At 44.3% G+C, this 27,500-nt stretch overlaps 2 protein-coding genes across 8 annotated transcripts in view; one reads left to right on the top strand and one right to left on the bottom strand.

Moving 5' to 3' along the window:
* The window catches only part of fcho1 (FCH and mu domain containing endocytic adaptor 1), a 60,454-nt gene extending 50,553 nt beyond the window's left edge, over positions 1-9,901 (top strand). Inside the window, exons 16-27 of the mRNA XM_058388771.1 lie at positions 258-309; positions 504-610; positions 935-1,813; positions 2,628-2,725; positions 3,028-3,148; positions 3,285-3,396; positions 3,666-3,821; positions 3,938-4,070; positions 4,195-4,391; positions 5,625-5,689; positions 7,674-7,841; positions 9,417-9,901. Of these exons, the coding sequence (XP_058244754.1) occupies positions 258-309; positions 504-610; positions 935-1,813; positions 2,628-2,725; positions 3,028-3,148; positions 3,285-3,396; positions 3,666-3,821; positions 3,938-4,070; positions 4,195-4,391; positions 5,625-5,689; positions 7,674-7,841; positions 9,417-9,445 (2,117 nt within the window). The 3' untranslated portion in view covers positions 9,446-9,901. The remainder of the gene's footprint in view (positions 1-257; positions 310-503; positions 611-934; positions 1,814-2,627; positions 2,726-3,027; positions 3,149-3,284; positions 3,397-3,665; positions 3,822-3,937; positions 4,071-4,194; positions 4,392-5,624; positions 5,690-7,673; positions 7,842-9,416) is intronic.
* Positions 9,902-10,073: 172 nt separating this feature from the next.
* rfx2 (regulatory factor X, 2 (influences HLA class II expression)) overlaps positions 10,074-27,500 on the bottom strand; it is a 39,010-nt gene continuing 21,583 nt past the window's right edge. For 5 of the 7 annotated variants that reach the window (XM_058388775.1, XM_058388776.1, XM_058388773.1 and 2 more), the window contains 16 exons: positions 27,079-27,159; positions 26,639-26,718; positions 24,113-24,374; positions 22,507-22,581; positions 20,418-20,599; positions 19,493-19,612; positions 19,103-19,224; positions 18,577-18,695; positions 15,953-16,065; positions 15,332-15,483; positions 13,828-13,925; positions 13,582-13,731; positions 13,250-13,458; positions 12,523-12,676; positions 12,387-12,429; positions 10,074-12,284 (listed from right to left, as the gene is read on the bottom strand). In XM_058388775.1, coding sequence (XP_058244758.1) covers positions 12,163-12,284; positions 12,387-12,429; positions 12,523-12,676; positions 13,250-13,458; positions 13,582-13,731; positions 13,828-13,925; positions 15,332-15,483; positions 15,953-16,065; positions 18,577-18,695; positions 19,103-19,224; positions 19,493-19,612; positions 20,418-20,599; positions 22,507-22,581; positions 24,113-24,374; positions 26,639-26,718; positions 27,079-27,159 — 2,082 coding nt within the window. In that variant the 3' untranslated portion in view covers positions 10,074-12,162. The remainder of the gene's footprint in view (positions 12,285-12,386; positions 12,430-12,522; positions 12,677-13,249; positions 13,459-13,581; positions 13,732-13,827; positions 13,926-15,331; positions 15,484-15,952; positions 16,066-18,576; positions 18,696-19,102; positions 19,225-19,492; positions 19,613-20,417; positions 20,600-22,506; positions 22,582-24,112; positions 24,375-26,638; positions 26,719-27,078; positions 27,160-27,500) is intronic. The other 2 variants (XM_058388779.1, XM_058388778.1) reach the window with 2 other exon arrangements.

The following is a 27,500-nucleotide window of genomic DNA, read 5'->3' as shown; positions in this document are numbered from 1 at the left end:
TGAACAGTAATAAACACTGTGTGTGTGTGAAGGTGCAGTGTGTTGAACAGTAATAAACACTGTGTGTGTGTGTGAAGGTGTAGTGTGTTGAACAGTAATAAACACTGTGTGTGTGAAGGTGCAGTGTGTTGAACAGTAATAAACACTGTGTGTCTGATTTAATCTGTTTTATTTTCTCTCTAGCAGTAAATATCACACTGTCACTGCTGTAATGATGTTTGAGTACATTATGGTGTGTGTGTCTGTGTGTGTTGTAGAAGGTGAGGCAGAGGGTCTGTGCAGGTTCACCTCCAGTCCAAACCACAGCAGGTAAAAAGCCTTCCTTCCTCACTCACTCACTCACTCACTCACTCCCTTCCTTCCTTCCTTTCAGCAACATCCAGGAGCTTTTCCTTTATGTGTCCTTCACTTTTTTCTCTTCTATACAAATTTCACACTCACATTATTGGTTTTATAATGAATCTCTCTCTCTCTTTGTCTGTCTCTCTGTCTCTCTCTCTCAGGCTGAGCTCCACAGCATCTGGTTCAGATTCGCTCTTTGGTCCTCCTCTAGAATCAGCCTTCAAATCTCACAGCTTCTCGGGCCGAGAGCAGCTGCAGACCGCCGAATGTAAAAGAACTAATGAACACACTCTCACACACACACTCTCTCTCTCACACACACACACACACACACTCCTGCTACTCAATAATAAATAAGGTGTGTGTAATGGGTGTAGCGCTGAACGTTAACAGCGTGTGAAATGTCGTTAGCAGAAGTGGAAATTATTTTGACTCACTACTGTCTGTTTAATGTAATCAATAATATTATGTATAATAATAATAATAATAAAATAATGTATAATAATGATAATAACCAGGGCCTAATTTTTCCATTAACTGAGACGTCCTCTGATCACATGACCGCTCCTATTTCGTGTCTGTTTTTGTTCAGATGCTGCTTTCTCCTCTGCGTCCTCGTCTCCTGACAACGTGGAGGACTCCGGTTTGGACTCGCCTTCCCATCAGCCCCTGGGAGCGTCCCCCGAGCCCACGGGCTGGGCAGCTTGGCCTTCGTCTTCTCAGCCTAAAGACTCAATGTCCTCACGACGACCCGCAGACCCTTTCCTCGGTCGCTCTCCTCTCCCTCAAGAGTGGACTTCGTCGCAACGTTCTCCCTTGGCTCCGCCCCAGACAGACAGCTCCGCCTCCTCTTTTGCGTTCCCTTCTTTTTCCAACAGCATGGAGCCAAGCGTCTGGAGCTGTAAGCACATCCCACAGGAGGACCCCTTCCTGGCTGCGTTCAATCACCAGCCCGCTCGTCAGGAAGCTTGGGTGGCTCCGCCTCCTCCTCGGACTACGCGTGAGGATCCCTTTGCCCCGCCCACAAACAGTACTAAAACCCTGCCTCCTCCCAAGTCCTCGACCTCTCGCAAGGACAGAGAGAGGAAACGAGAGCACAGCGTCCCACCTCCCGATTCGCCCGACGATCCCTTCGCCATCACGATGATTGGCAGCCCGACGCACCAATCGGCACTGGCCGCCCAGGGAGGAGGGAGTGGCTTAAACTGGGCGGTCAGTTCTAACCCCGCCCCTACCATTCAGCCGAAGAAGGAGGTCTCGCACTGGGGTTCGGTGCACAACCCGTTCAGTGAGGTGGCGCCGGACGGAAGCAGGAAGATGAGCAGAAACGGAGGAGAGAAGGAGCGCAGGAGCGGAGGGGAGGAGCAGAGGCGGAGTCGACCGCCGCTCACACGCCTGTCCGGCCCACAGGAGGACCTCTGCTTCTCCACAGACAAAGACCAGGACTGTCTGGACATCACCGAACACACAGGTACAAAACATACACACCGTACATCCTGAGCCCCGCCCACACGTGGTTACTGTTGCTATGAAGGTCAAGTATGCATGTTAGCTTCACAGAATATCACACAAACTGACCAGCATAATGACTACAGTCTCTTTATCTCTTTCTCTCTCTCTCTCTCTCTCTTTATCTCTCTCCCCCTTTCCCCATCTTTCTCACTCCATCTCTTTCTTTGTGCATCTCTCTCTCTCTTTATCTCTCTCCCCCTTTCCCCATCTTTCTCACTCCATCTCTTTCTTTGTGCATCTCTCTCTCTCTCTCTCTCTCTCCCCCTCTCTTCCTTACTGGCTCTCTCTCTCTCTTTATATCTCTCCACCTTTCTCCATCTCTCTCTCTCTCTCTCTCTCTCTCTCTCTCTCTCTCTCTCTCTCTCTCTTTCTCTCTTTCTCTTTCTCTCTTTCCCCCTTTCCCCATCTCTTTCTCACTCCATCTCTTTCTTTGTGCGTCTCTCTCTCTCTCCCCCCCCCTCTCTTCCTTACTGGCTCTCTCTCTCTCTTTATATCTCTCCCCCTTTCTCCATCTCTTTCTCTCTCTCTCTCCGTCTTATGTCTCTTTCTCTGTGTCTCTTTCTCTTTCTCCCTGTCTCTCTCTGTCTATCTCCTTTACTGTCTCTGTCTCTTTCTTTCTTTCTTTCTTTCTTTCTTTCTTTCTTTCTTTCTTTCTCTCTCTCTCTCTCTCTTTCTCTCTCTATCTCCCCCTTTTCTCGTCTTTTTCTCTTTGTCTCTCTCTGTCCCCCCCTTATTTCCTGTCTCTCCCTCCCACCCCCCCTCTCTCTCTGCAGGTCCTCAGCGTAGGGTCAGTACTGAGCTCCTGGTCTTGGCTCCTCCTCGTCCGGCTCGGTCCAAGCGCTCCTCGTCCAGGCCGAGTGGAAGTGAACGGGTAAAAACACACTCCTTACACTCTCACACACAGCCATATGATTTAAACACACACACAACACACACACACACACACACACACACAGATTCCCTACTTGCCAGAAAATGGGACAGTTTTTACACCAATCCTCTGCTTCTGTTCTGCTCTGTGTAGTTTGTAATCATTAAAACACAATTCCAGTGATCTCTTGATCTTGAAGGTCATGTCAGCGAGGTCATCCAGCCTGAATGTCCACTAAAGAACAAAGCTTAATGTTGACCGTCCTGTACACATGTGACTGACTCCTGACCTTTGACCCCCAGTCCAGCAGGTCGTTGTGTTCATCTCCTCTGCCCAAGCCCAGTCCTCCTCTAACATCCTCCTCATCCTCATCCAGCCCCAGTGACTGGGGGGGTCAAACACGAGCACCCAGCCCCGCACGAGGTACGAGAACACACACACACACACACACACACACTCACACTTTACAGATTACCACAATACACTTTAATGGTCCATAAAAATGTTTCTCATATAGAGCTCTCTCTATCTGTGTGTGTGTGTGTGTGTGTGTGTGAAGGTTTGTCCCGAGGGCCGAGTCCTATTTCTTTGAGCACTCAGGAGTCCTGGCCGGTTGCTGCAGCATTTACAGAATACATCAATGCTTACTTTAAAGGAGGAGAAAACAACCGGTTAGTCTCACTGTCTATCCATCCATCCATTCATCATCTGTCTGTCTGTCTGTCTGTCTGTCTGTCTGTCTGTCTGTCTGTCTGTCTGTCTGTCTGTCTATCTATCTATCTATCTATCTATCTATCTATCTATCTATCTATCTGTCTGTCTGTCTGTCTGTCTGTCTGTCTGTCTGTCTGTCAACCAGTCTATCCATCTATGTGTCTGTCTGTCTGTAATTAATTTTCATCCATGAGTGTGTGTGTGTGTGTGTGTGTGTGTGTTTCAGGTGTCTGGTAAAGATTACAGGTGACCTCACCATGTCATTCCCCGCCGGAATCACTCGGATATTTGCTGCCAACCCGACCCCACCCGTGCTCAGCTTCCGATTGGTTGGCATCGCTCGCGTGGATCAGTTCTTACCCAATCAGAAGCTTCTCTACAGGTCAGCTGATCTGAACAGTACTGTGGTTTGAAACGTCACACACGCGCGCACACACACACACACACACATACACCAGGAATCATGACGTCATTCCCGTTTCTCTCCTCCTCCTGCAGCGACCCGTCCCAGAACGACCCCAACTCCAAAGACTTCTGGTTTAACATGCAGGCCTTGACTCTTCACCTTCAGAGAGAGGCGGAGCTTAACCCACAAGCCTCATACTACAACGTTGGGGTGCTGAAGTACCAGGTGAACACTCCAGCGTTTACTCAACTCCGCTTTCTAAATCCGGGAAAACTCTTAGACTCTGTTGTGTTTCATCATGTACATCAATCGTTTCTAATATTGCCATGACGATGACCTCTGCCCCCAGGTGTCGTCTCAGGACCCGGCTCGCGCTCCTCTGCTGCTGTCGGCGGAGTGCCAGCGCAGCGGTACGGTCACACGCGTCGCCCTTGACTACCACTGTTGCCCGGCAACCGCTCCAGCCACACAGCTCACGGCCGTGCAGGTGCTGCTGCCGCTCGATCCCACAGCCACAGACCTGCAGTGCCAACCACCTGCTACCTGGTGAGGAGGGGGGGGGGTGAGGGAGAGAGAGTGGGTGAGGGGGGGGTTGGGAGAGAGAGAGACGGGGGGGGGCAGAAAGACATTAGATGAAGGAGAAAGAGAGACAAAAAGACACATCAGAGAGAGACAGAGAAAGACAGTAGAAAAGGAAGAGAGCAACTGACAGAGAGAGAGACTGAAAGTCACAGAGAGAGACAGAGTAGGTGAGAGAGAGAGATGCAAAGAAATAGTGAGGGAAATAAGGAGAGACAGACAGAAAGAACTACAGAGATGGGGGGGTAAAGAAAGAGAGAAAGGGAAAGAGAGATGTAGTGAAAGGCACAGAGAGAGTGAGAGACAGACAGACAGATTGGAAGACACGGAGAGAGACCCTGAAAAAGAGACAAAGAGAAACAGAGACAAACAGATTGGAAGACACAAAAGAGAGAGACACAAAGAAAGATCAGGAAAGGGAGAGAGAGAGTAACGGAGAGTTGAAAGACTGGGAGAGAGAAAGACAGTGTAGGGGGAAGAGAGGGAGAGAGAGACATTGAAAGACAGCGTGACAGACAGACGGATTGGAAGATGCAGAGAGAGATAGTAGTAGAGGGGGAGAGAAACTGACAGATTGAAAGACAAGGAGAGATGGAGAGGAACAGTGAAGGAAATAAGGAGAGATAAATAAAGATGCTGAGAGAGAGAGACAGATTGAGAGAGACAGATAAAGACAGAGTAGGAGAGAGAGAGAGATGCGAAGAAATAGTGAGGGAAATAAGGAGAGACAGACAGACAGAAAGAGATGCAGAGGGAGAGGGAAAGAGAGAGCGCGAAAGAGAAATGCAGTGAAAGAGAGAAATGGAGGCACAGAGAGAGAGACAGAGACAAATTGGAAGACACAGAGAGAGACACTGAAAGAGAGAGAGAGAGACAGACAGATTGAAAGACAGAGAAAAAGACTGGGAGAGAGAGACAGTAAGAGAAAGAAAGAGACAGACAGATTGGAAGACACAGAGAGAGACAGTAAAAGAGGGAGAGAGAAGCAGACAGATTGAAGAGAGAGAGAGACACAGGTTGAAAGAGAGAAAGAGACATAAAGTCAGAGTAGGAGAGAGAGATGCAAAGAAACAGTAAGGGAAAAAAGGAGAGAGGGAGAGAGAAAGAGAGAGGGAGTGAGTGAGAGAGAATCATTAATTAATTTTCTTTATATAATTCCAGAAGGCTTCACGTTGTTTGTTTTTCTTTGTGTTTCTGCAGGAACACTGAGGAGAAGAGGCTGCTGTGGAAGCTGCCCAACCTCTCACCCACCAACCACAGCAAAGGTCAGTCACTCCAGCCTCTTCCCCTGCTTTCACAACTCACCTTAATTAACAAAAAAAAAAGCGGCTCATCGGACAGTCTGGTGGTCATCATCGGTCATCGTTATCGGACGCCCGGGTTATGCAAATGAGCGCTCTGGAAAACAACTAAACAGCAGCTCACTTGGGCGTGGAGGGAAACTGGTGGGTTTTTTGGTCAAATAAATAAAGGTCAGTCTTTAAATCGTGGACGCAGCAAGACAAGCAGAATCATTCACACACTCGCTGTGGACCTAAACGTAAACGTTGTCTCGGAGCGCCTCAGAGATAAAACATCCAGGTTTCTAAAGCAGAGGGAGAACTTTGTGGACCCCTAGATCAGTGTTCCTGGATAAAAAAAAAAATATGCCTCAGTTATAGGGGTGCCAATACTTTTGAGCCAAAATCTTTCTTTTTAGCTTTCAGTCATGTTCCTTACATGTTCCTTAAAATAATACAGTTTTAATTCAGGACATTAAAGGCAGGGAATCTCAGACTGAGGGTATCTCCACAGCTGTGGGCCAGAAGAGACGATTTATTCCTTCCCGTAGTCTCCTGAACGTCTTCACTGCACTGCTCTGAACGCTCAGACCTGACCTTCTGGCTTAGATCTTCTGGCTTTGATCTTCTGTGGTAGATCTTCTCTGGTGGACACGTTGTAGATGATGCTAATGTTCGGTGTTAGGCAACACCGAATAAAACAACCGCGTGTGGGTGCCGGAGGTCAGGGAGCAGCGCTATAGATGCCTCCACATCAGAGACGAGCGAGTGGCCAAAAGGGTTTCGTGGGATCCAAAGCTCGAATCGACGTCTTTTACTGCCGCCTGACGCCCACTCGCTTCAGCTTCCACACACACACACACACACACAGTAAGAACAAATAAGCACCAAGCTTTATTAAAGCGTTAAATTTAACTTCAGTTTAAATTAGAACTTGTGATTTCTCTCCACTGACTGCGTTTGTTGAATCACGGGAAATATGATTCAGTCTATTTAATGCAATACGATTCAGCTACTGTGCCTTAATTTGCACGATTGAATGTGATTCAGTTTATATGATTCAATTTGATTCAAATTAGATTGCTCATATGATTTAATTTGATTCAATTTTGACTCAGTGTATATTATTCAAATTGAATCAAATTTGATTCAGTTTATGTGACTTAATTTATGATTCAGTTTATGTGACTTAATTTATGATTCAGTTTATATGATTCACTTCAGTTGATTCCATGTGATTTGGTTTATATGATTCACTTCATTTGATTCCATGTGATTCAGTTTATATGATTCACTGCATTTGATTCCATGTGATTTGTTTTATATGATTCACTTCAGTTGATTCCATGTGATTCGGTTTATATGATTCACTGCATTTGATTCCATGTGATTTGTTTTATATGATTCACTTCAGTTGATTCCATGTGATTCGGTTTATATGATTCACTTTAGTTGATTCCATGTGATTCAGTTTATATGATTCACTTCAGTTGATTCGATGTGATTCGGTTTATATGATTCACTTCAGTTGATTCCATGTGATTTAGTTTATATGATTCATTGCAGTTGATTCGATGTGATTCGGTTTATATGATTCACTGCAGTTGATTTGATGTGATTCGGTTTATATGATTCACTGCAGTTGATTCGATGTGATTTGGTTTATATGGTTCATATGCTTCAGTTTAATTCTATATGATTCCATTTATTTCTGTATGGTTCAGTTTGTGATCAAATTTATGATTGTGTCGTTCAGTTGACATGATTTTGTTTATATGATTCAATATGGTTGTTATATTTGACCTGAATTATATAAAAAACTTTTGACTCTTGAGGTTCCACTGTACAATAGTTCTTTTCATTGTTTGAAAGGTCTTAATGCTAAAATATCAACTTGTATAGCTCATAATATGTGTGTGTGTGTGTGTGTGTGTGTGTGTGTGTGTGTGTGTGTGTGTGTGTGTATCAGGCTCAGGCACACTGTGTGCCAGCTGGCAGTGCCTGGAGGAGCCCCGTGGTCCTGCCCCGAGCCTGGCTGTACAGTTTGTGGGTACAGGAGCGTCTCTGTCAGGCCTGGACATGGAGCTGGTGGGCGGCCGATACCGTATGTCCCTGCTCAAGAAGAGATTTGCCACTGGTGAGTTTCTCTCACTCACACACACACACACACACACACACTTCATACAAGATTATAGCTAGATAGATCTATTATATGTTATGAAAAACATTTCACACCGTGTTTCCCGAAAACAGTTCAGTAAATCAAGCGTCAGCTCCACTCTGATTGGTCAGATGGTGCTGACTGATTTTCTATCTGACCTATTAGTTCCTCAGGAGCTCTTGTTGCACAATTCCACATAAATCTAAACTGTCCAGTGTCACCCAGATGAGGATGAGGTTCTCTTCTGAGTCTGGTTCCTCTCAAGGTTTCTTCCTCAGATCACCTCAGGCTTCTCGTTAGGGATAAATGGGATAAATGTTTGAGATGAACAGTAACTTAACTTTAAACTTTATGATTGTTTCTATACTTCTGTAAAGCTGCTTTAAGACAATGTCCATTGTTAACAGCGCTGTACAAATAAATTGAATTGAATTGAACATCTGTGAGTGCAGTACAGCGGGATTAAATTCATACACAATTATTAAATAAAACCCAGGAATCGATGACACGGTGAAGTTTACCGTAAGGATTAATGTCTTTATCAAAACATTCATGTAAGGAGTCTCCAGTGTTTCAGCGCTGTGTAACAGTCAGACGTAAAGCTGCAAGTTCTCAGATATCTTCAGGACAGAAAAGTTTACACAGATTTGCTGTAATGTGACGAGTTTCTTTATTTGTCTCGACTTTTGAAAGAGAGGGAACGACTGCGATGACTCTCGAGTGTGTGTGTTAAATTTAACTATAAACGGATGAACAGTAGTGTGTGATTTCTGCCTTAATAAAAAAACAAACCATTCTGATCAGGCATAACATTATGACCACCTGCCTAATATTGTATTGGTCCCCTTTTGCTGCCAAAACATAACAAACTGTGATGCACTGTGTATTCTCACACCTCTCCATCAGAACCAGCATTAACTTCTTCAGCAGTTTGATCAACAGTAGCTCATCTGTTGGATCGGATCACACGGGTCAGCCTCCCCACGTGCAACAATGAGCCTTGACCACCCATGACCCCGTCGCCGGTTCACCACTGTTCCTTCCTTGGACCACTTTTGATAGATACTGACCACTGCAGACCGGGAATATCTCACAAGAGCTGCAGTTTTGGAGATGCTCTGATCCAGTGGTCTAGCCATCACAATTTGGCCCTTCATCAAACTCAAAGCTCGTTTGTCCATTTTTCCTGCTTCTAACATCAACTTTGAGGACAAAATGTTGACTTGCTGCCTAATATATCCCACCCACTAACAGGTGCCACGATGAGGAGATCATCAGAGTTATTCACTTCACCTCTCACTGCTCATAATGTTATGGCTGATCGGTGTATAATATGGTTTGTTTTTATTAAGGCAGAAATCACACACTTTTTTTGGCAAATTGTTGTTATAAGAGGAATAAAACAGTCCAGGATGTGGAGTTACTGTGGTGTCGTAGAGAAATGAAGACCCCCTCATTGGTGTACAGATGTTTAGTAACGCATATCTGTCTCTGTAGGGCAGTGGAAATTGTAGTGTTGACGCGTGTGTGTGTGTGTGTGTGTGTTTTCAGGGAAGTACATGGCGGGCTGTTTGCTGTAGGAGAACCTCATTGTTTTTTTTTCTACCTGCTGGACATAAAAAGTTTGCACTTTTACCACTAAAAGCCACGTCGAGTGTTTTCTGAGGACCAAACACACGGAAGCTGGACATAAACCCATGATGCACTGCTGTGTAAGGAACACACACACACAGACACGCGAGACATCCATGAGGGCTTCGGACTCGGCCTTCAGCACTCGTTTTCCATGCTTTGACGTTCGTTGGATGGAAACATCATCAGATGCACGATTGTTTTTCCCATTGCCTGTACATGACGTTTGAGCAGAGTGAAGACGTGTGTAACGTCGACCTGAACGTCTTGTTTATGTGACTCTACAATAATAAGAATAATAATAAGAAGAAGAAGAAGAACTTTGATATTCATCTTTGTAAAGACTGAATTGTGTGTTTGTTTGGTTTATTAAAAAAAGAAAGTAAAGGAGCCGTTTTCGTTAAGTGGTTTACACCAATTTATTACACTTTTTTTTTTTGTTTTGTTTGTTTTAAACCAGTACAAAATACAACTGAAGTAAGATTTTATTACAGACTGCAGTCTGTTCTCAGCCTAAGGTAAGAATATTCCAGAACGGTTGTTTTTGTTGTTTTTTTTCCTCAAAATATAGTCATGAGAAGAATCGTATCTACTCCCAGAAAAATAAAAAATAATCCATCTAAAACAGCAATAAAAAAAAAAATCTATTACCAAGTTACACAAATTTCCTTAAACGCACCGACATCCTCAAAAAGCGGTCAGAAACCAATAATAGAGGGAGAGAGAAAGGCCACGGAGACGACAAATCACGTCCCAGGAAAAGAGAGAGGTGTACAAATTGAGGAGGGAAAGGGAGAAGAAATAATTGATACTGCATCTGTAAACACGCGAGGCGAGCGTCGAACCGGGAGCCGAACCATTTCTAAAACTTTTCAGCTGAACGGAATATCAAACAGGAAAGAAAGAAAAACAAACATCGGGCGCTTTTATATAAATAGATACCTTTTAAGTAGATAAGACGAGAAAGAAAAAGCACAAGGGGGGGGAATATCCAGCACCGAGGTGACGTGTGTGTGTGTGTGTGTGTGTGTGTGTGTGTGTGTGTGTGCATATCTCAGGTTAAAGGTGAAGGAAAGATTTTATAAAATAGCTAGAAATCTTGAGTATTCATATCATACAGTAAACAATCAGTCCATCTCAAATCTTTACAATTTTTTAAATTGAATCTATTAAAATCAATCAAATGTACAGGTTATGTGAAAGCTTTAACATCCTAGGCATGTGAGAGAGAGAGAGAGAGAGAGAGAGAGAGAGAGAAAAAGAGGCAGTGTTCAGAACAAACCAGCCAGATCACACTGACATTCAGTTATACATCAACATGACCATTTCCATCCATCCATCGGTCCATTCAATCCATCCTTCCACACATCCATTCATCCATCCCTTCAATCCATCCTTCCACACATCCCTTCAACACACCCATCCATCTATCAACACATCCATCCATCCATCCTGTCTCTTAAATCCTACAAAACCCCAAAACACTGGAACACAGAGTTTTGACCCTGCATACTGACTAGCAGGCGACGATTCTCTCGTTCGGTTGTAGTTCGTATCTTGGTGTGTAGAAATACAGCTACATTGTGGGCGGAGCCTGCTAAACTTTTTTCCCCCTAGTTCTTTTAAGAAACAGTGTTCGCTAAATCTAACTCCTTACATGCAAATTAAATGTGTGCATAATGGTTGGTTGATTTGTAGGTCACTTGCTGAGACGTTTTTCTTGCTAACGTTTGATCTTTGATTAGCAAACAGGTTAGCAAAGCAAGCTGACTAGGGGTTTAGCGTTTACACACCCACACCCACACCCAGGACAGAGTCAGAGATGACCTCCGAGACGATCCCTTCCTTTTTTCCGAGCTTTATTTATTTTTCTTCCTAATGTCTCTATACACATTTAATTCATAGGCGTTTACTCCGGCGCCACAGGATCGGTCCGAGGAATCTGTCCAGACGATCGTTTGCATTTGTTGTGTAACTAACTCACATAAAATTGAGAAAATGTTGATTCACGTCACTGAAATCCCGGCTTTGGGGTCGTGCATTTAACGTAGAAAACGAACGGCCGCTTGCTAGCAGCGCTGATCGCGGTCTCATAAAGCAGACAAGCTTTCAGACTGTCGAACCTCTTTACACAAACACACAGCGCAGCATAAAAACAGCTGAGGTATCGATGGCTCGTCTCAAAAGACTGGTTTTTTTTCCTTGGGGTGCTGATAGGCGAGTGATCGAGCGTTTGTTTTTTGCGTGGATCCTGAGCGATCGCGGTCGACGCTACGGGGATCTGTTCTGAAGGTGCTCGAGAGACGATACGGTCGTACCGCAGGACAGGCACGGCGTGCTCGAGGGGTTTCTGCTCTCATCTAAGGCACTGAAAGGACACTATGGCACAAATTAAACACACCACACACACACACACACACACAGAGGCAAGAAAGAGAGAAAAAGAAGAAGAATAGGAAGGAGGAAGAGGAGGAAAAAAAAGAAAGCAGAAAGAAAACAAACCTCAAGCACAAACTAAGCCTCTAGACTGCATTAGTTACTCACAAACAAAACGAATCCAGACAGTGTTACATCAACTCGCACTAGCAGAATGGTGGATCCTGGTGTTTGCTCATATAAACACACGCGCGCGCGCACACACACACACACACACACTGGACTGACTTCAGATCTCCTGCAGAGTGTGGTTAATCTCAATTCTCTCTCTCTTCACGGCGGGTTCACACGTCCCCCGGGACACGTCTGCGTCAGTGCCCAGGTCACTCATGTCATCTGAGAATGACGGATCTAACAGAGAGAGAGTGTGAGAGTCTGTTAGCGTGTGTGTGTGTGTGTGTGTGTGTGTGTGTGTGTGTGTCAGCATATCATATATAAAAAGTGGGCTCATACCTTTGTCGATGAGGGACGGCATCATCGAGCTGAGGTCACTGAACTGTAAGTCAAAACACACACACGTCATCACATGCTCTGAAGAGCAAAGACAGAAAGTGTGTGTGTGTGTGTGTGTGTGTGTGCGCAGACGAACCTCTCCCATGACAGCGATGGGGGTTTCTCCGGTTGCCTGAGCGACGCGGTGCTCCACCAGGTAGAACATATACTCGTCATACAGCAGGCGGATCAGATGGAAGGAGCCGAAACTCGCCGCGCTGCGCAGGGTCAGGTCTCTGATCACCATGGAGCTGCACAACACATACACACACACACACACACACACACACACACACACCAGTGTTAAACAACAACTCCTTGACTTAACAAATGGTCTCATAGCATCATCTATTGTAATATGAATGAATATTAAGAGTGTAATCATATTGGTGTCAGCAATTTACTGCAATTTTGCATACAGATTAAATCAGTTGTATAATAAAATTTAATTTATTTATATTTATTTGTGAGGCTCGCTCACTTCATATTAATGAGTTGGGAAACGATTCCAAAACACATCCGTAAAATAAGACCATGCTTTCAAAAAGTTATGGCATCCTAGAACAGGACGAAGATTAGCATGACACACTTCCACAGGTTCGACTATATTTTGTCATTCTTGTGGCTAAATGTTAAAAGTTTTGGGACACCCCTCCAAATCAATGAATTCACGGATTGGGCTCGGCCCCTTGGTTCCAGACCAACCCCTGAATTCAACGATTTGGAGGGGTGTCCCAAAACTTTTGGCAATATAGTGTATACACAAATGTGTCTGGGTTTTTGAAATCAGGAGTGTGTGTGTGTGAGATTATGTATGTAAGTACCTGTAGAAGGACCACTTGAGGAGGAACTGGCGTGCGGCACGGGGGAAGCTGGGACTGCCCTCGTGCGGTTTCAGCACCTGACTCACCACACTGTCCAGCCATGCTGCCCACTGGTCCAGAGAACTCTGCTGCTGCAGGGTCATCTTAAAATCCTGCTCCAGACGTTGTACTACACTCTCGTCACACTGACAAACCCAGGATGCCTGCTCCTGCACAACACACAAACAGAACACTCAGCAACACTAGCGCTAGGGTTAAAGTCTGTAACGCACAGAGTCTCAGAGGTGAGTGTGTTAACGCTAAAAGTGCTAATCGTGTAGCGACAGTCCAACCTGCACGTTGGCGAAGTCGACGCGGTTGAGGTCACTGAGCATCTGGTTGATCTGAGATGTGTTCTGCAGCACAGCCCGAGCCGCCTGCGCCAGGTGGTTCAGAGAGGTGTACCTGCGCAGCGTCTGCGCAAACGCACTCACCACTGCAGCCTGAGGGGGAAAAAAACCTACAGTGAGTGTCTGATGCTGAACGCAGACCAAACAGATAGTAAGATTTAGAGGCTGTAGAGGAGTAAGAGGCTGTACCTTGGTGCGGACGATCTCCTGGGGGAAGTTACTCATGGCTGAAGTCAACCAGCCCTCTAGGCTCTTAGCAAAGTTTCTAATAGCCTGAGTGAGAGTACCTGTACACACACACACACACACACACACACACACACACAGATTCATCAAGTTAAGTTGTTAAGTAGTCTTTATTTGTCACACATACATTACTGCACATTGACATTCTTTCTTCACATATCCCATCCTTGAGGGTTGGGGTCAGAGCACCATGATACAGCGCCCCGGAGCAGAGGGCGGCCTTGCTCAAGGGCCCAAAGGTGGCAGCTTAGCGGTGTTAGGGCTTGAACGCTGATCTTCCAGCCAATGACCCAGAGCCTTTAACCCTTCAGCTACCACTGCCCCCCATTTAAAGGCTATTGTATGGCCATTTTTGTCCAAAAATAAAAAATAAAAAAAAGCTAGCTACGAAAGTGCATATTTAATCCAAATCAATTATCCTTCTTTATCTTTATTTACAATTTTGTTAAACTTAATAATTAGCATATTTCATAGGCAATAAAAATATCTGTAAGTGGAATTATTGTGGAACTATTATAGAAGTCTATTTTCACAAGGTAGGGGAAAATCTCTGTAGCGTAACACTTTTTTCTTTATTTATGCTTGTATCTGGAATATGTCAGAATTTGTACTTATTATTTCCAGATTCTGACTTCAGGAGTCCGACTGAGATCTTAAATTTTTGATCTCAACGTCCACTGAACAGATTAGAATTAAAAAGCTTACTGTGAAGGTAAAATTCAGTTGCAGTCTAAATGCACCATTTCTACGCAAGTATAAACCGCTATTATTAACTAATAAAAGTACACTACATTGCCAAAAAGTTTTGGGACACCCCTCCAAATCATTGAGTTCAGGTGTTGTTTTTCAGGGGTTGGGCTCCGCCCCTTAGTTCCAGTGAAAGGAACTCTTAATGCTTCAGCTTCATACCAAGACATTTTGGACAATTTCATGCTCCCAGCTTTGTGGGAACAGTTTGGGGATGACCCCTTCCTGTTCCAACATGACTGCACACCAGTGACCAAAGCAAGGTCCATAAAGACATGGAAGAGTGAGTTTGGTGTGGAGGAACTTGACTGACCTGCACAGAGTCCTGACCTCAACCCCATAGAACACCTTTGTGATGAATTAGAGCAGAGACTGTGAGCCAGACCTTCTCGTCCAACATCAGTGCCTGACCTCACAAATGACCGCGCTTCTAGAGGAATGGTCTAAAATTCCCATAAACACACTCCTAAACCTTGTGGAAAGCCTTCCCAGAAGAGTTGAAGCTGTTATAGCAGCAGAGAGCGGGACATTCATGTGCATGTGAAGGTAGGCGTCCCAATACTTTTGGCAATATCGTGTATATCTCCGTTTTAAAACGTAACAAGTGAATTGAATGACTCGGCAGTGGGAATGTGGTGCATGCTGACGTGTCGAGTATAATGAGTTTGTGGTTTGGGGTGTGTGACGGTGCAGTACTGACTGGGAACGGGTCGCAGGACGTCGGGGATGAGGATCTCCACCAGGGCCTGGTACAGGATGTGATCACAGCTCCTCATCCACTGCTTCACTGGCTCGAACTTACACATCGCGATCAGCTTCTCCCTCGGGATCACGCCTTCGATTTCCTCATCACTGCACGAGCACACGCACAGATTTATCATTAAACGTTTGCAAGCATTTACACAGTCGCTCTGTTTATCATTGTATTACAAAGCAGCAGCACTTCACACGCTGTACAAGATCCACATATTTCATCTAATTTCTATTACAGAATGTGATAGATTATACCATGAAGATCCTCCAGCGATAAAAACTTAAATAACTACATCATCAATCAGCATGCAGCGAGCGCTCTCACATATACACAAACATCTTTCCAAGTTAGTTTTTGATAATAAGGAGATTTTTTAGGCCACTAGAACGTTTTATATAGTTCCACCATCACTACTGTGCACTGGTGGCTGGTCCTGTATTGCACTAATCATCCTATTGGTTGTTTGTGTAGATGAAGTGTTCAGCAGCACTCACAGAGATTTATTTGTTCTGACTTCTTATCTACTGTAACTGTAGATGTGAAATAATGGCATGTGTAGCATCTGACCTGCTGGGGATGGTGGTGGCGCCGTCACTAGATGGCAGTGCTGAATACCAGAAGGTCTGCCACAGCTTCTCAATGAAGTGAAACTGCAGATTCATCACCACGTCTAGAGTGGCCTGAGAGAGAGAGAGAGAGAGCAAACAAATAACTAAGGAAGTATAGTGTAAATAAATTAAAATAAAAAGTCATAAAGTCAGGCTGCTGGGTCAGAAGGTGTGGATGAATTTTTTAATCAGCATCAAATGACAGGTTTATATTACTGCTCTCCATCTAACATGCTACGGTTTCTATAGTAACAGCTTACTCACAGGGACCTGCCTGGCAGATCCGCCACGTAAACTAACCCCATGATAAACAGATTAAACCTGTGCGGTTATGCAGTGACCGTACATCTATAATCGGTAATAAGGTAAGGTTTTCTCTAAGGAAAAGTGTATTTAACATTTATAGAAGGAGTTTTCAGTGCCGCTTCGGACACAGGAAAGTCTTCAGGAGTTTGCGCTTTGAGGTGTCTTCAACATGGCAACCTGCGTTTCTGACCTTACCTAAAAAATTAAGGCTGATGTAGGAACACCTGATTAAAGCTGCTTTAACATAAATGATAGCAGAAATGTTCTACAAGACTGAATGTACCTATTTGTTAAAGTATACACCGATCAGGAATAACATTATGAGCAGTGAGAGGTGAAGTGAATAAGACTGATGATCTCCTCATCATGGCACCTGTTAGTGGGTGGGATATATTAGGCAGCAAGTCAACATTTTGTCCTCAAAGTTTATGTGTTAGAAGCAGGAAAAATGGACAAGTGTAAGGATTTGAGTGAGTTTCACGAAGGGCCAAATTGTAATGTCTAGACCACTGGATCAGAGCATCTCCAAAACTGCAGCTCTTGTGGGGTGTTCCCGGTCTGCAGTGGTCAGTATCTATCAAAAGTGGTCCAAGGAAGGAACAGTGGTGAACCGGAGACAGGGTCATGGCCGGCTGAAGCTCACTGATGAACATGGGGAGTGAAGGCTGGCCCGTGTGATCCGATCCAACAGACGAACTACTGTTGATCAAACTGCTGAAGAAGTTAATGCTGGTTCTGACAGAAAGGTGTCAGAATATACAGTGCAGGACGGGTCAGCTGTTTTTGCAGCAAAAGGGGAACCAACACAATATTAGGCAGGTGGTCATAATGTTATGCCTGATCAGTGTATGAGGAATAAAACACTTTTGAAATGTATCAATAAATCACCACACCACCCCATCAATGATTCATTTCCTCTGTATGTGTGTGTGTGTGTGGTGGCGCAGGGGTGGGTGGGGCTTGGGGGCAAGCAAGCTTAGTTTCTGCCTTTTCTTGAAACTTCTAAAGAGACACACACTTCACTAAACCAAAGACTTGGGTTCAAAAGCAACAAAATGTGAGAAAAGGATCATAAAAACTGTGAACAACAAGAAGGATGTGGTGAGCCAACAGACAGGAATTTAACTCACCCTTGCACGCACTAGCATTGTGAAAGTGCAGCAAGTTCGTGTGTGTGTATGTGTGTGTGTGTGTTGCTCTAAGTTGAGAGATTCTCCTGTGACAGGACACTTGCTCCTATATTCAGTTGCCTGGCCCTACGCCACACCCCCCTTCCCCCACCCCCACACAAAAACACACACACACACACACACTATCCTCCCTTCAACCAATCACACAACATGTTTTGGGTTCTTGGCCAGGTTGCCACAGCAACCTTGTTTACCGTTGCCCTAGCAACAGTTCAAACACTACACTCCAAAACCAGAAAAAAAACAGAGGAAAATTCCCCCTGCCTCGACAAACAATCACGGCATGGTTGTAAAAAAATTACAGTGTTTGGGAGTCGGATATCCAAAAAAAAAAAAAAAAGTCTGACTCACACGTCTGTGTGTGTGTGTCTCTGTGTGTGTGTGTGTGTGCGCGCACGTGACGACACAGAAATAAACAAGTAGGATTAGAAACGCCCAAAGACCTGAACTGAGCTGAAAACTTTACGACCAACAGAACAGATAACTTTGTACTTAGCAGAGAATCTATAATAATGTGCAAGATTTTTAAAAAGGCTAAATATATTTCTGGCACAAGACAAAAAGCAGAGATGAGAGGTGTGTGTATGTGTGTGTGTGTGTGTGTGTGTGTGTGTGTGTAGGGGCATGTTTTTATATCTTGTTCCAACAAAAATATCTGACGGTTCTGACCTCGTGGCTGGTCCCGATGGAGAAAACTGGAAGAAGGAAGGGGAAAAAACAAAAACAAAAAAGTGGAAAGGTTGTGCGTGCATGTGTGTGTGAGAGAGTGTGTGTGAGAGAGAGTGTGTGTGTGTGTGAGAGTGTGTGAGAGAGTGTGTGCCTAGCTGAAAAGTTAATTGGCATAACTGGAAAGGTGCTGAGTGAGGGATGAAAGGCTCTTGGGAACAAAAGGTGGGAGATGAACAGAGAGAGCAGAGGGGAGGGACTGGAAGAGAAAATTAACCCAGAGTTCTAAGAATACTGAACTGTAATGCTAACTCACTGACTGACACACACACACACACACACGCTCATGCCTGCATGTAGATGAGTGACGAACACGTGTCTTACACACATGACCAAGTGAATAAGTAAATGACCGGAGTACCTCACAGTGGTCTCTGTAGATACTCTGCAGCTTCTTCACGTCATTCATGGTGATACGCTCCGGCAGCGGACAGGAGTCCAGATCGAGAGAGGGAAACGGGGGCAGGGCGTGGGACACGTCTGCAAAACACACACACACACATCAGATAAAATGAAAATATGAAAATATAGTATATGCAGGAAAAAATCTGAAGACAGGAGAATAGAATAGAGTAAGAAAAAAACTAGTCAAGATGAGAGTACTGGTCAAAACATGATTTATGAGAGATTGTGAAAAATGGGTGGAGCTTCCAAGTTCAAAGTTGTCAATCATTTCAGATTAATGAGTTGATTGGGTCACATGCTGCATTTATTCCAGGACGGGAAACCTGCACTTTTGACTGAATATTTAAAATGTTAGCACACTGCACACATTATTATAGAAATAATAAAGTTATAGTCCTCACATATAGACATCACACTTCTTCTGTTTTTAGTAAATAAGAGCACTGTTTCGGGCGGATGGAGGTGAAGGTGGTATTAGTTACCGATGTACTGTTGGTGGTGTTGGCTCTGAGCGGCCACGCTCTGCTCCGGTGTGCTGCTGGAGTGCTGAGAACCGAAGGAAATGCAATCACCCATCCCACCCATCTTCTGCAGCGGCTTGAACCTGAGCAGTGCGCGCACACACACACACACACACACATACACACACTCGTCAAATAGGGCTGTAGGCACACACTGCACAGGCACTAATCAGGGAACCACCAGATGAGAGATACTTCTTGATTACAGAAAAGGAAAAGACTCAGAATGTCACTGTGTGTAATTTTCTGATGTTTATTTCTTTTTATTATAGCTTGGACATCCAGAAGACATATTTAGCACACACATACACACATACACACACACACACACACACATACACACACACACACCTCTGTTTCTGGTGGATGGGCTGCTGTCTCATGGCCATGTACTGAGTGTCGTCTTGCAGTTGGTTGAGAGGAGAGTCAGGCTTCAGGCGGATACCGTAGTAGTGGTACTTTGAATTTCCCCTAAGACACACACACACACACACACACACACACACACAAATGTTACATGTGCAAACAACATTAAGAACCTGTGGTATTAGACACAAAGACACTGGCTGATTCTTGATTCCTTGACATCAAATACAATCCTATCCCAAACGTAAGGAAAAACCAACATATGGATAAGAGTTTAAATATACTGATCATTCTCTATCTTCTGAAGCTTGAACCTTGACATCTATACACAGCTGAAGGACCTAATTGCTCAAACTGCCCTGTACATAGCCCCTAGATGCTGTAAGAACACCCTTAAAAATGAGAAAGCATTAAGAACAGGGAGGGAAATGTCAGTTTACAGACAAGTCCAAGTTCAGCGGTCATCACATACCCAATTATCTTCCCATAGAAACAAAACACTTGAGGTCGTGTTTCTATGGAAAGATAATCAATGACTGATCAACGCAGATATAAGAGAAATAAAACATTGTGCTGTGTCAGCAAACAAGTTTGGAAACAATCTGGAAAAAAAGTTTGTTCATGTTATCACTTGCATTATAATAGCTGTAAATGGTAATTTCTTCACCATCTGGTCTTTATTTTCTTACATTTTTTTTAAAAGTTAAGACAAAAAAGGCCAAAAAACCATTTGGTCATGTGACTGAGAAAGTGTAAAATCCTCTGTCCTAAAGATGTCAGAAAACCTAAAGTACCAGCTGTACCTCTGCCTGTTAGGAAGCACTGACACTGGAGACTCCTTTCTTAAATCTGCCATCATATCAACGATTGCTGATTAGAAAGGGCTGTGTGTGTGTGTGTGTGTACAGACCTGGTACCGAGGCGGCGTGTCCGCAGCCCCATGAACACTGAGCGGATGAGTTTGCCAAAGGAAGCGGCGTTGACCGGATCCAGCTTCTGCTCATGGCAGTGACGCAGGTAGTGGTTATAAAGGGAGCAGCGTGCCAGACTCACGCCTTCCGCCGTCTCATAGTTATCCAACAGCCACTGCAGCTGCACACACACACACACACACACACACACACACACACACGTCAGATGTGCAAAATTCATTTCACGCTGAATCTAAGCATATTAAAGTTATTTAACAACAAAAACGAGCATTAAGAGCTAAGGGAGATCATACAAGAGATCATGGAAGATTTTATTTAGTTCTGTTTAGCCATGTTCTGCTAGCATTGAGCCTCATATCATCTAACGGCGTTTAAACCATATCTTTAACAGAGGCTGCAGTGACCGAAAAGCATCAGTGAGTGAAGTCTTAAACGGTGAAGTTTAACGGGAAAATATCAGTGTCGCGGTACTCGCTGAAGTGATGTGCTCTAACGTTACAGTTTCTCTGCATGCTAGCTAATACATCTCTGCACGCTTCAGCCATCTTTATTCAAAGATAACGTTTAAATGCCGCTAGTTGTGATTCATCAGGTTATTTGTTTAGAAGGTTCCTCCTTTAGCTGTCTGCTTTGCACTGAATGGCATCAACACACATAAAACAAACCCAGATCACCGCCATGCCATTGTCTGTTCCTTCACTAATCTTAAAACAGAGATTAGCTCTACGCGTCAGTTCAGACCAACCCCTTTAGTTTTCATGGAAGTTCTTACTGTCTACATTAGAAATAAACAGAACAGACCGACACTGTTACTGATCAATGGCAGCCCGGAACGATGACACACATTTTCCACTCCCACGCACACACAAACACACCTGAGGATGCAGCGCTGCCATTAAGTAAAAGCCGTAGTACTGGAGATGTTTAAAGATACTCGAGTGTGTGACGAAGAACAGGGGGACTAATGTCAGTTTACTACCAGGTTCATGTCTGCGTTCTGGATGGAGATATAGAGCTGAGTGTTTCTCAGATCTAATCCTGTATCCACCTGAACTGACGTTACGAAGCGCAAACCTTTTCATTTCTTTTACTTTGAGATAATGATCAAACTTTTTATTAAAACCAAAAGCTGATAAAGGGTTTTACTAAAGCTGAAGCTCTTCAAGGGGCAGAAGGGATTACGTGCAACAATCAGGGCAAATGAAGTGGGATTTATGGCCCCCTTACCACTGCTTTAGCTAAACCACTTACACCTGCAGGCTGTTTGTTACTGAAAAGAGCCAAATTAGCATAATAATGCAAGCTAATTTAGTTAATTAGTTAACCTTCTACAGGTAGTACCAGCTGGTTAGATTATATATGTTGTGGAGGGTTTTCTTTTCAGTAAACTCGTATAAGTTGAGTTAGCATCTTTAAGCAGAATTAAATCCCGCCTCCTCTGCATTTTCATTGGTTTCCTGAAAAATGTCATTGGTTGACGGAACCAATAAAATCATTGATTTTTCACTGAGCCAGATTGAGTTGTTAGCATGGAACACTGACCACGATCAAGTGTTTAACAAGCTATAATGTTACAGAATCTGTCCGTCATACACTGAGCGCTAACTGTGACCAGGAGCCAATCCTGTCCAATATGCAAATGCGGGCCATGCAAATGGTTGGTCTGTGTGAGCTTCAGGTTGTTTCTGATTTGCATGTTCATTAGCGGTATAATACAATGTCTCTATCTGTATCGGTATCACTTCCGTCCTCCAAATTTTTGCATCTGTACCAGATGTGGGCGGGGCCAACAGGCATCGACTACATCACTCTAGTAGTCTCAAATAGAGATGTTTAAAGTTTAAGCCGTCGTGTATGAGGTTCTACAACATCGGGTATCATGCAGACACGTCAGAGATGATTTAGAAGAAGCTAAGCAGTCACCCCATCATCCCTCCAGCACCGAAACGTAAACCCCAACAGTAAAGAAAGCAATTTGCAAAGCAGAGTGGCAGCAGGAAGGTGTGAAGTGTGGACAGCACTGGGCCTCCTTTTATTCTCTAAATAAAGTTTTCTTAGAAGACTTACATGGCTGTTGAGCAGGATGCTCTTGTGAGAAGCAATCCCTTCAGACTTTTGGAGGTTTTCAATCGCCATTTCAAGCTACAGAGAGAAAATGGAGGAGCATGCAGAACCAGAACAGGGGAGTAAGAAAAGGTGAGGGGCAGAGGAAGGTAAGACACAGAGGGTAGGGAAAAGAAATGCAAAAGAAACAGAACAGAAAAAAGGCAATCATACTGTTAGCTGGAGCAAGATCAGGGCAATTCCATTACAGTAAGTCAGTGAAAAAAAAAAAAATATGGAGACGTGGGTTAAGCGGCAGGCTGAGATTCTCTCACTGAGTCACACGGAATAATGCATGCAAATGCAAACGCAGAAGCCTCGGTTCATGCTAATGATAACGCTAATGCAAATGAGCGCCAAAGAACCGCTCGGCTTTGGAACTTTCAATGTCACTCACTATGGTGCAAATTGACGAACAACAGGCTAAACAGGATAAAAAAGGTGGAGAGAGGAGAAAGGAGGGAAGGAGGAAGCAGGCGTCCTTTCAGGTCTTTTACAGGCTCCCGAGGGCCAAACAGTAACGAGTCGAGGGGAAGCTTTGTGCCGCAGGGTGCTCGAGGGCTTGTGAGATGCTCTACAACGAGGCCGTGATGAATTACGTAGAGGCAGAAGTGACTGTAGGGACAGCAGCTGCCTCCTCTCTCTCTCTCTCTCTCCTTATCTGAATCTCTACATCTCTTTCTCTCTTCATACCAGTTGCTCAGTGTCTCTCTCCCAGTATCTCTACCACTGCCTCTCCCTTGTAGTCTTTTGTCAATCTCTCTCAGACTCCTACAGTCTCTCTTTATCTTAGTCTCTTTCCCAATCTCCTAATTTTTCTAGTTTCTGTCTGTCTTCAAGTCTTTCTCTCCATCTCCCTTTTGTATAGTCTTACATATAGCATATTTTTTCTGCTCTCTCTCTCTCCTCTAATATCTCAGTCTATCCCAGCTTCTCTCTATCACTCTCTGTGTCTCTTTCCCAGTCTCTGTGTCTCTCTCAGTCTCTTACCCTCTGCACCATAGTCTCTCTCCCTGTTTTTTCTGTCTCTCATATCTCGCCCTCTTTCTCTCCAAGGTTTTCCCTACCAGTCCTTTCCTCTTTCTTTCCCAGCATCTCTCTCTCTCTCTCCTAGTCTTTTATTCTCACTTCCAGTCTCTCTCACAATCACTCTTACTGTCTCAATCTTTCCATCCTAGTCTTTCATGAGTCCTATGTACCAGTCTCTTTCTCTTATGTTTTTCTCTCATTCTTCTGGTAATTTCTTCTTAGTCACATCCGCTACCTTCTGCTTGTTCAAGTTTTCTTCTTTCCCTTTCACCTCACATGCCAGCTGAGAAAGACACACTCTTAACCCAAGACACGGTGATGCTGGGACTTCAGCCACTGCCGACTGAACATCTGGATTGTTTCATTAATTAGCAGCACCTCACAGGAGGAGAATGCCACTGCTTTCCAGCTAGTGTGTGTGAAAAGAAAATCTAACATCTGGTGTCCTGAGAGGCCTCATTTTATCCATCATACCACCATCTTAAATTAGATGTAAAAAGTAGCTCTAACTGTTGTCAGCCTTGAGAACGGTGGAATGTACCATTGCAGATGAAGAGCGGGAGGACGGGGTGGTGTGGTGGCGGCCATCCATGCCCCCGTGGATGAGATAAGCGCCGCTGCTGGAGATGACCTGGCTGCCGCCCACATCCATGGCGATGCCCACCATGCCGTGAGAGGGCACGCTGCTGGCCGAGGAGACCACCGTGGTGACCTGCGTCGCCCCTGCCTGAGTGTCAAAGTAGGAGTTGCCGCTGGCCTGACCGTAAAGCTGGGCATCGTGGTTGTAGGTGTACGCTGTACGGCTGAGAAGACAGAGAATCGTGAGGGAGTTTAGTGACGAAAAGCATTGCTCAAACAAAGAAGGAAGAAAAGTCTAAATTCCTATGGCATTACATTGTCTCTCGTTCTACTAGTCCCTCCCAGTCTCTCTCTCATCCACTTTCTCTGATTCCCTTTCAGTTTCTCTTTCGAAGTCTCTCTTTTTTCTACTCTCTCTTCTAGTCTCTCCTAGTCTTTTCCTCCCTTTTCTCTCAGTCTTTTTCTCTCTTCTAATCTCTTTCCCAGTCCCTCCCTTCTTGTGTCTCCCAGTTTCTTTTCTAGTCTCTCTCGGTCTCCCCTAGACTCTTTCTTCTAGCCTCTCTCTGTCTCTCTTTCTTATAGTCTCACTTCTGGTATCTCTGTCTTACTATCTTCTAGTCTCTCCCAGTCTCTTGTTTAGTCTCTTTCTCTCTTCCAATCTCCCTTTCTAATCGCTTTTCTAGTCCCTCCCTCCAGACTCTCTTTCTTATAATCTCCCTATTCTCCATCTTTTAGTCTCTCTCTTGCTATCTCTCTCTTCTAGTCTCTTGTTCAGTCTCTTTCTCTCTTCTCACTTCTCTGTCTCTCTTTCTTATGGTCTCTTATAGTCTTTCGCTCCCTATTCTCTATCTTCTAGTCTCTCTCTTTCCCAGTCCATGCCTTCTAGTCTCCCCAGTCTCTTTTCTAGTCTCTCTTGGTCTCCCCCAGTCTCTTTCTTCTGGCCTCTCTCTGTCTCTCTTTCCGATAGTCTTTCTTCTCACTCTCCAAGGCTCTCCCTCCATTACAGTTTCTCTTTCTCGGTCTCTCTATATTCACTCAACCCTCTAATAATTATCCACACACACAAAACAACTAATAGCTACTAGCTCGTTAATTGAAATGGCTAGATGAAAACATGCTTAACATTACATGGCTAACAAACACACATTTCCTTGATTATCATATTTGGATATTAGCACTAGGTACTTATTTAAGGTACTTTTTTTTTTTTTTTTTATCATTATTGTTTTCTGAATCTCACTTTTAGCATCAGCATACAGAACGCTCAGCCTTCGTGTCAGTCGGTCATAATAATCTCGGTTCACTTGACGGTCCGGCAATAACAAATCTGTCTCTTTTTAGATAAACATGTTTAATTAAAGTGTGGTCTAATTAGTCCCTCATTACTGAAGGAAGCTGAAAAGCCTTTGGGGTTTAGAACGCTGTTTTGAGGTTTGCACTGCATGAACAAGTGACACATGGCTTATGAAGGGTGTCGAACACGCCATGAGAAAAAAAGTAACATCGTCTTCTACTGACAAGCTGTTAGGAAGATCTGTCAGAAAAGAGAAGATAAGCTCTACTCTGATCAGATAAACAGAAGACTGGAATGTCTGGAGCTCTGGCTGAGTTTTGAGAGATTTGGGTTTGGGAAATGTGACACGGTTGTCATCAGAGGATGTTTAGTGTGCTGCGGTCGAGGTGGAAGCATCATGCTACACTGAGACAGAAAAATAAGGGCTGATGACAGTTCGGGAAGAGGTTTGAAAACCGTTATGTGTAAGAACATTCTCCGTCATGTCATCTCAGGGAGGTTTTTCCCCTCATCTACATGAGGATCTACAAAGAAAACTGAGAATTAATAATTCACAAACTCGAGTATTAACACTAAAGATGAAAAAATACTACTAGCTATATACTAGCTAGCTTGATCACTATCAATCACGTATGGCGAATGATTAGCGCCCCCTACTGCTTGACTGGTGGATCTCATGCTAACATCATTTAACAATATATTTAAAGAGATATAAATCGGCAACAAGCTTAATATCCTGCTTAATATTTTTTATGCAAATGATAAAGGAAAAAAAGCTTTAACTCCATGTATGCAGTCATGATTTACTTTAATTTTTTTTTTAGAAAGTGGGTGTGGCTTTGGGCACCACGGTGGTTAGCACTGTTGCCTCACAGCAAGAAGGTCCTGGTTTCGAACAGGCCTTTCTGTGTGGAGTTTGCATGTTCTCCCCCTGCCTGCGCGGGTTTCCTCCCACAGTCCAAAAACATGTACATTAGGTTGATTGGTGATTCTAAATTTCCCATAGGAGTGAGTGCGTGTGTGTGTGGTTGTCTGTCTATATGTGTGGCCCTGTGATGGACTGGTGACCTGTCCAGGGTGTACCCCTGCCTTTCACCCTGTGTGTGCTGGGATAGGCTCCAGCAGATCCCTGTGACCCTAATTAGGAATAAAGCGGGTATAAAATGGATGGATGGATGGATGGGTGTGGCTTACATGGTGCCGTTGGGGTAGACGGCCTCTCCTCCTTCAACGTACTGCACCTGGGTGGGGTATACGTGCTGTACATGCTGCACCTGGCTCACACACACACACAGAGAAAAAACAAGCAGAGCTTCACCAAAAATCAATGCTTTTTGAAAGCGTTAAAGATATGAAAGGACCACGATTAGGAAGCTAGGATTACGGCAAGTGTGTGATCTCAACTCTTACGTTAACAACCAAAAGCAGAGCTCACAGAGTTTCACACACCTGTCGCTGGCTTGAGAGATACAGCGAGGCGAAAAGAGAGAGAGGAAAATTGTGTGTGTGTATGTGTGTGTGTGTGTGAGAGAGAAGAAGAGAGACAGAGAGAGAGGAAAGATAAGAAGTGCCAGGTGTGTAAGAGATTACAGTATCTGCTCTGGGAGGCTGTGTGTGTGTGTGTGTGTGTGTACCTGCTGAGGAACCTGTTGCACTCTAGACAGCTGCTGGACCTGTGGCTTAGGGGACGAACCTGTGGCCTGGACTAACACACGCTGCAGGGAAAACACACACACACACACACACTCAATCGTGTGTATCTATTACCTTTATGTAAAATGCCTACCCAGTCATATAATAAAATCACAAGATACTGATCCTTATTCAGTGCGGCCGCTTTGTAAGCACGGCGTCTTTACGTCGCCATGACAACAACTTATTTTAAAGTCTGCCAAAAAAAAAAAAACCAGAAGAGACTAGTGCTGAAAAAATGTCTTAGTGGTAGGTAATTGCAACAAACTGCTACTGCTCATGCTCCTGCTAACAGACCCTTTATGTGTGATGTAGGGTCCGTCACCATGACAACAATGTCAGCGATTTTCAATACTCAAACTAT

Source organism: Hemibagrus wyckioides, linkage group LG05 (genome assembly GCF_019097595.1).
Source record: "Hemibagrus wyckioides isolate EC202008001 linkage group LG05, SWU_Hwy_1.0, whole genome shotgun sequence".
NCBI classification, from domain to species: Eukaryota; Metazoa; Chordata; class Actinopteri; order Siluriformes; family Bagridae; genus Hemibagrus; species Hemibagrus wyckioides.
The sequence above is the reverse complement of the archived record's forward strand: the minus strand, read 5'-3'. Positions and strand labels throughout refer to the sequence as shown.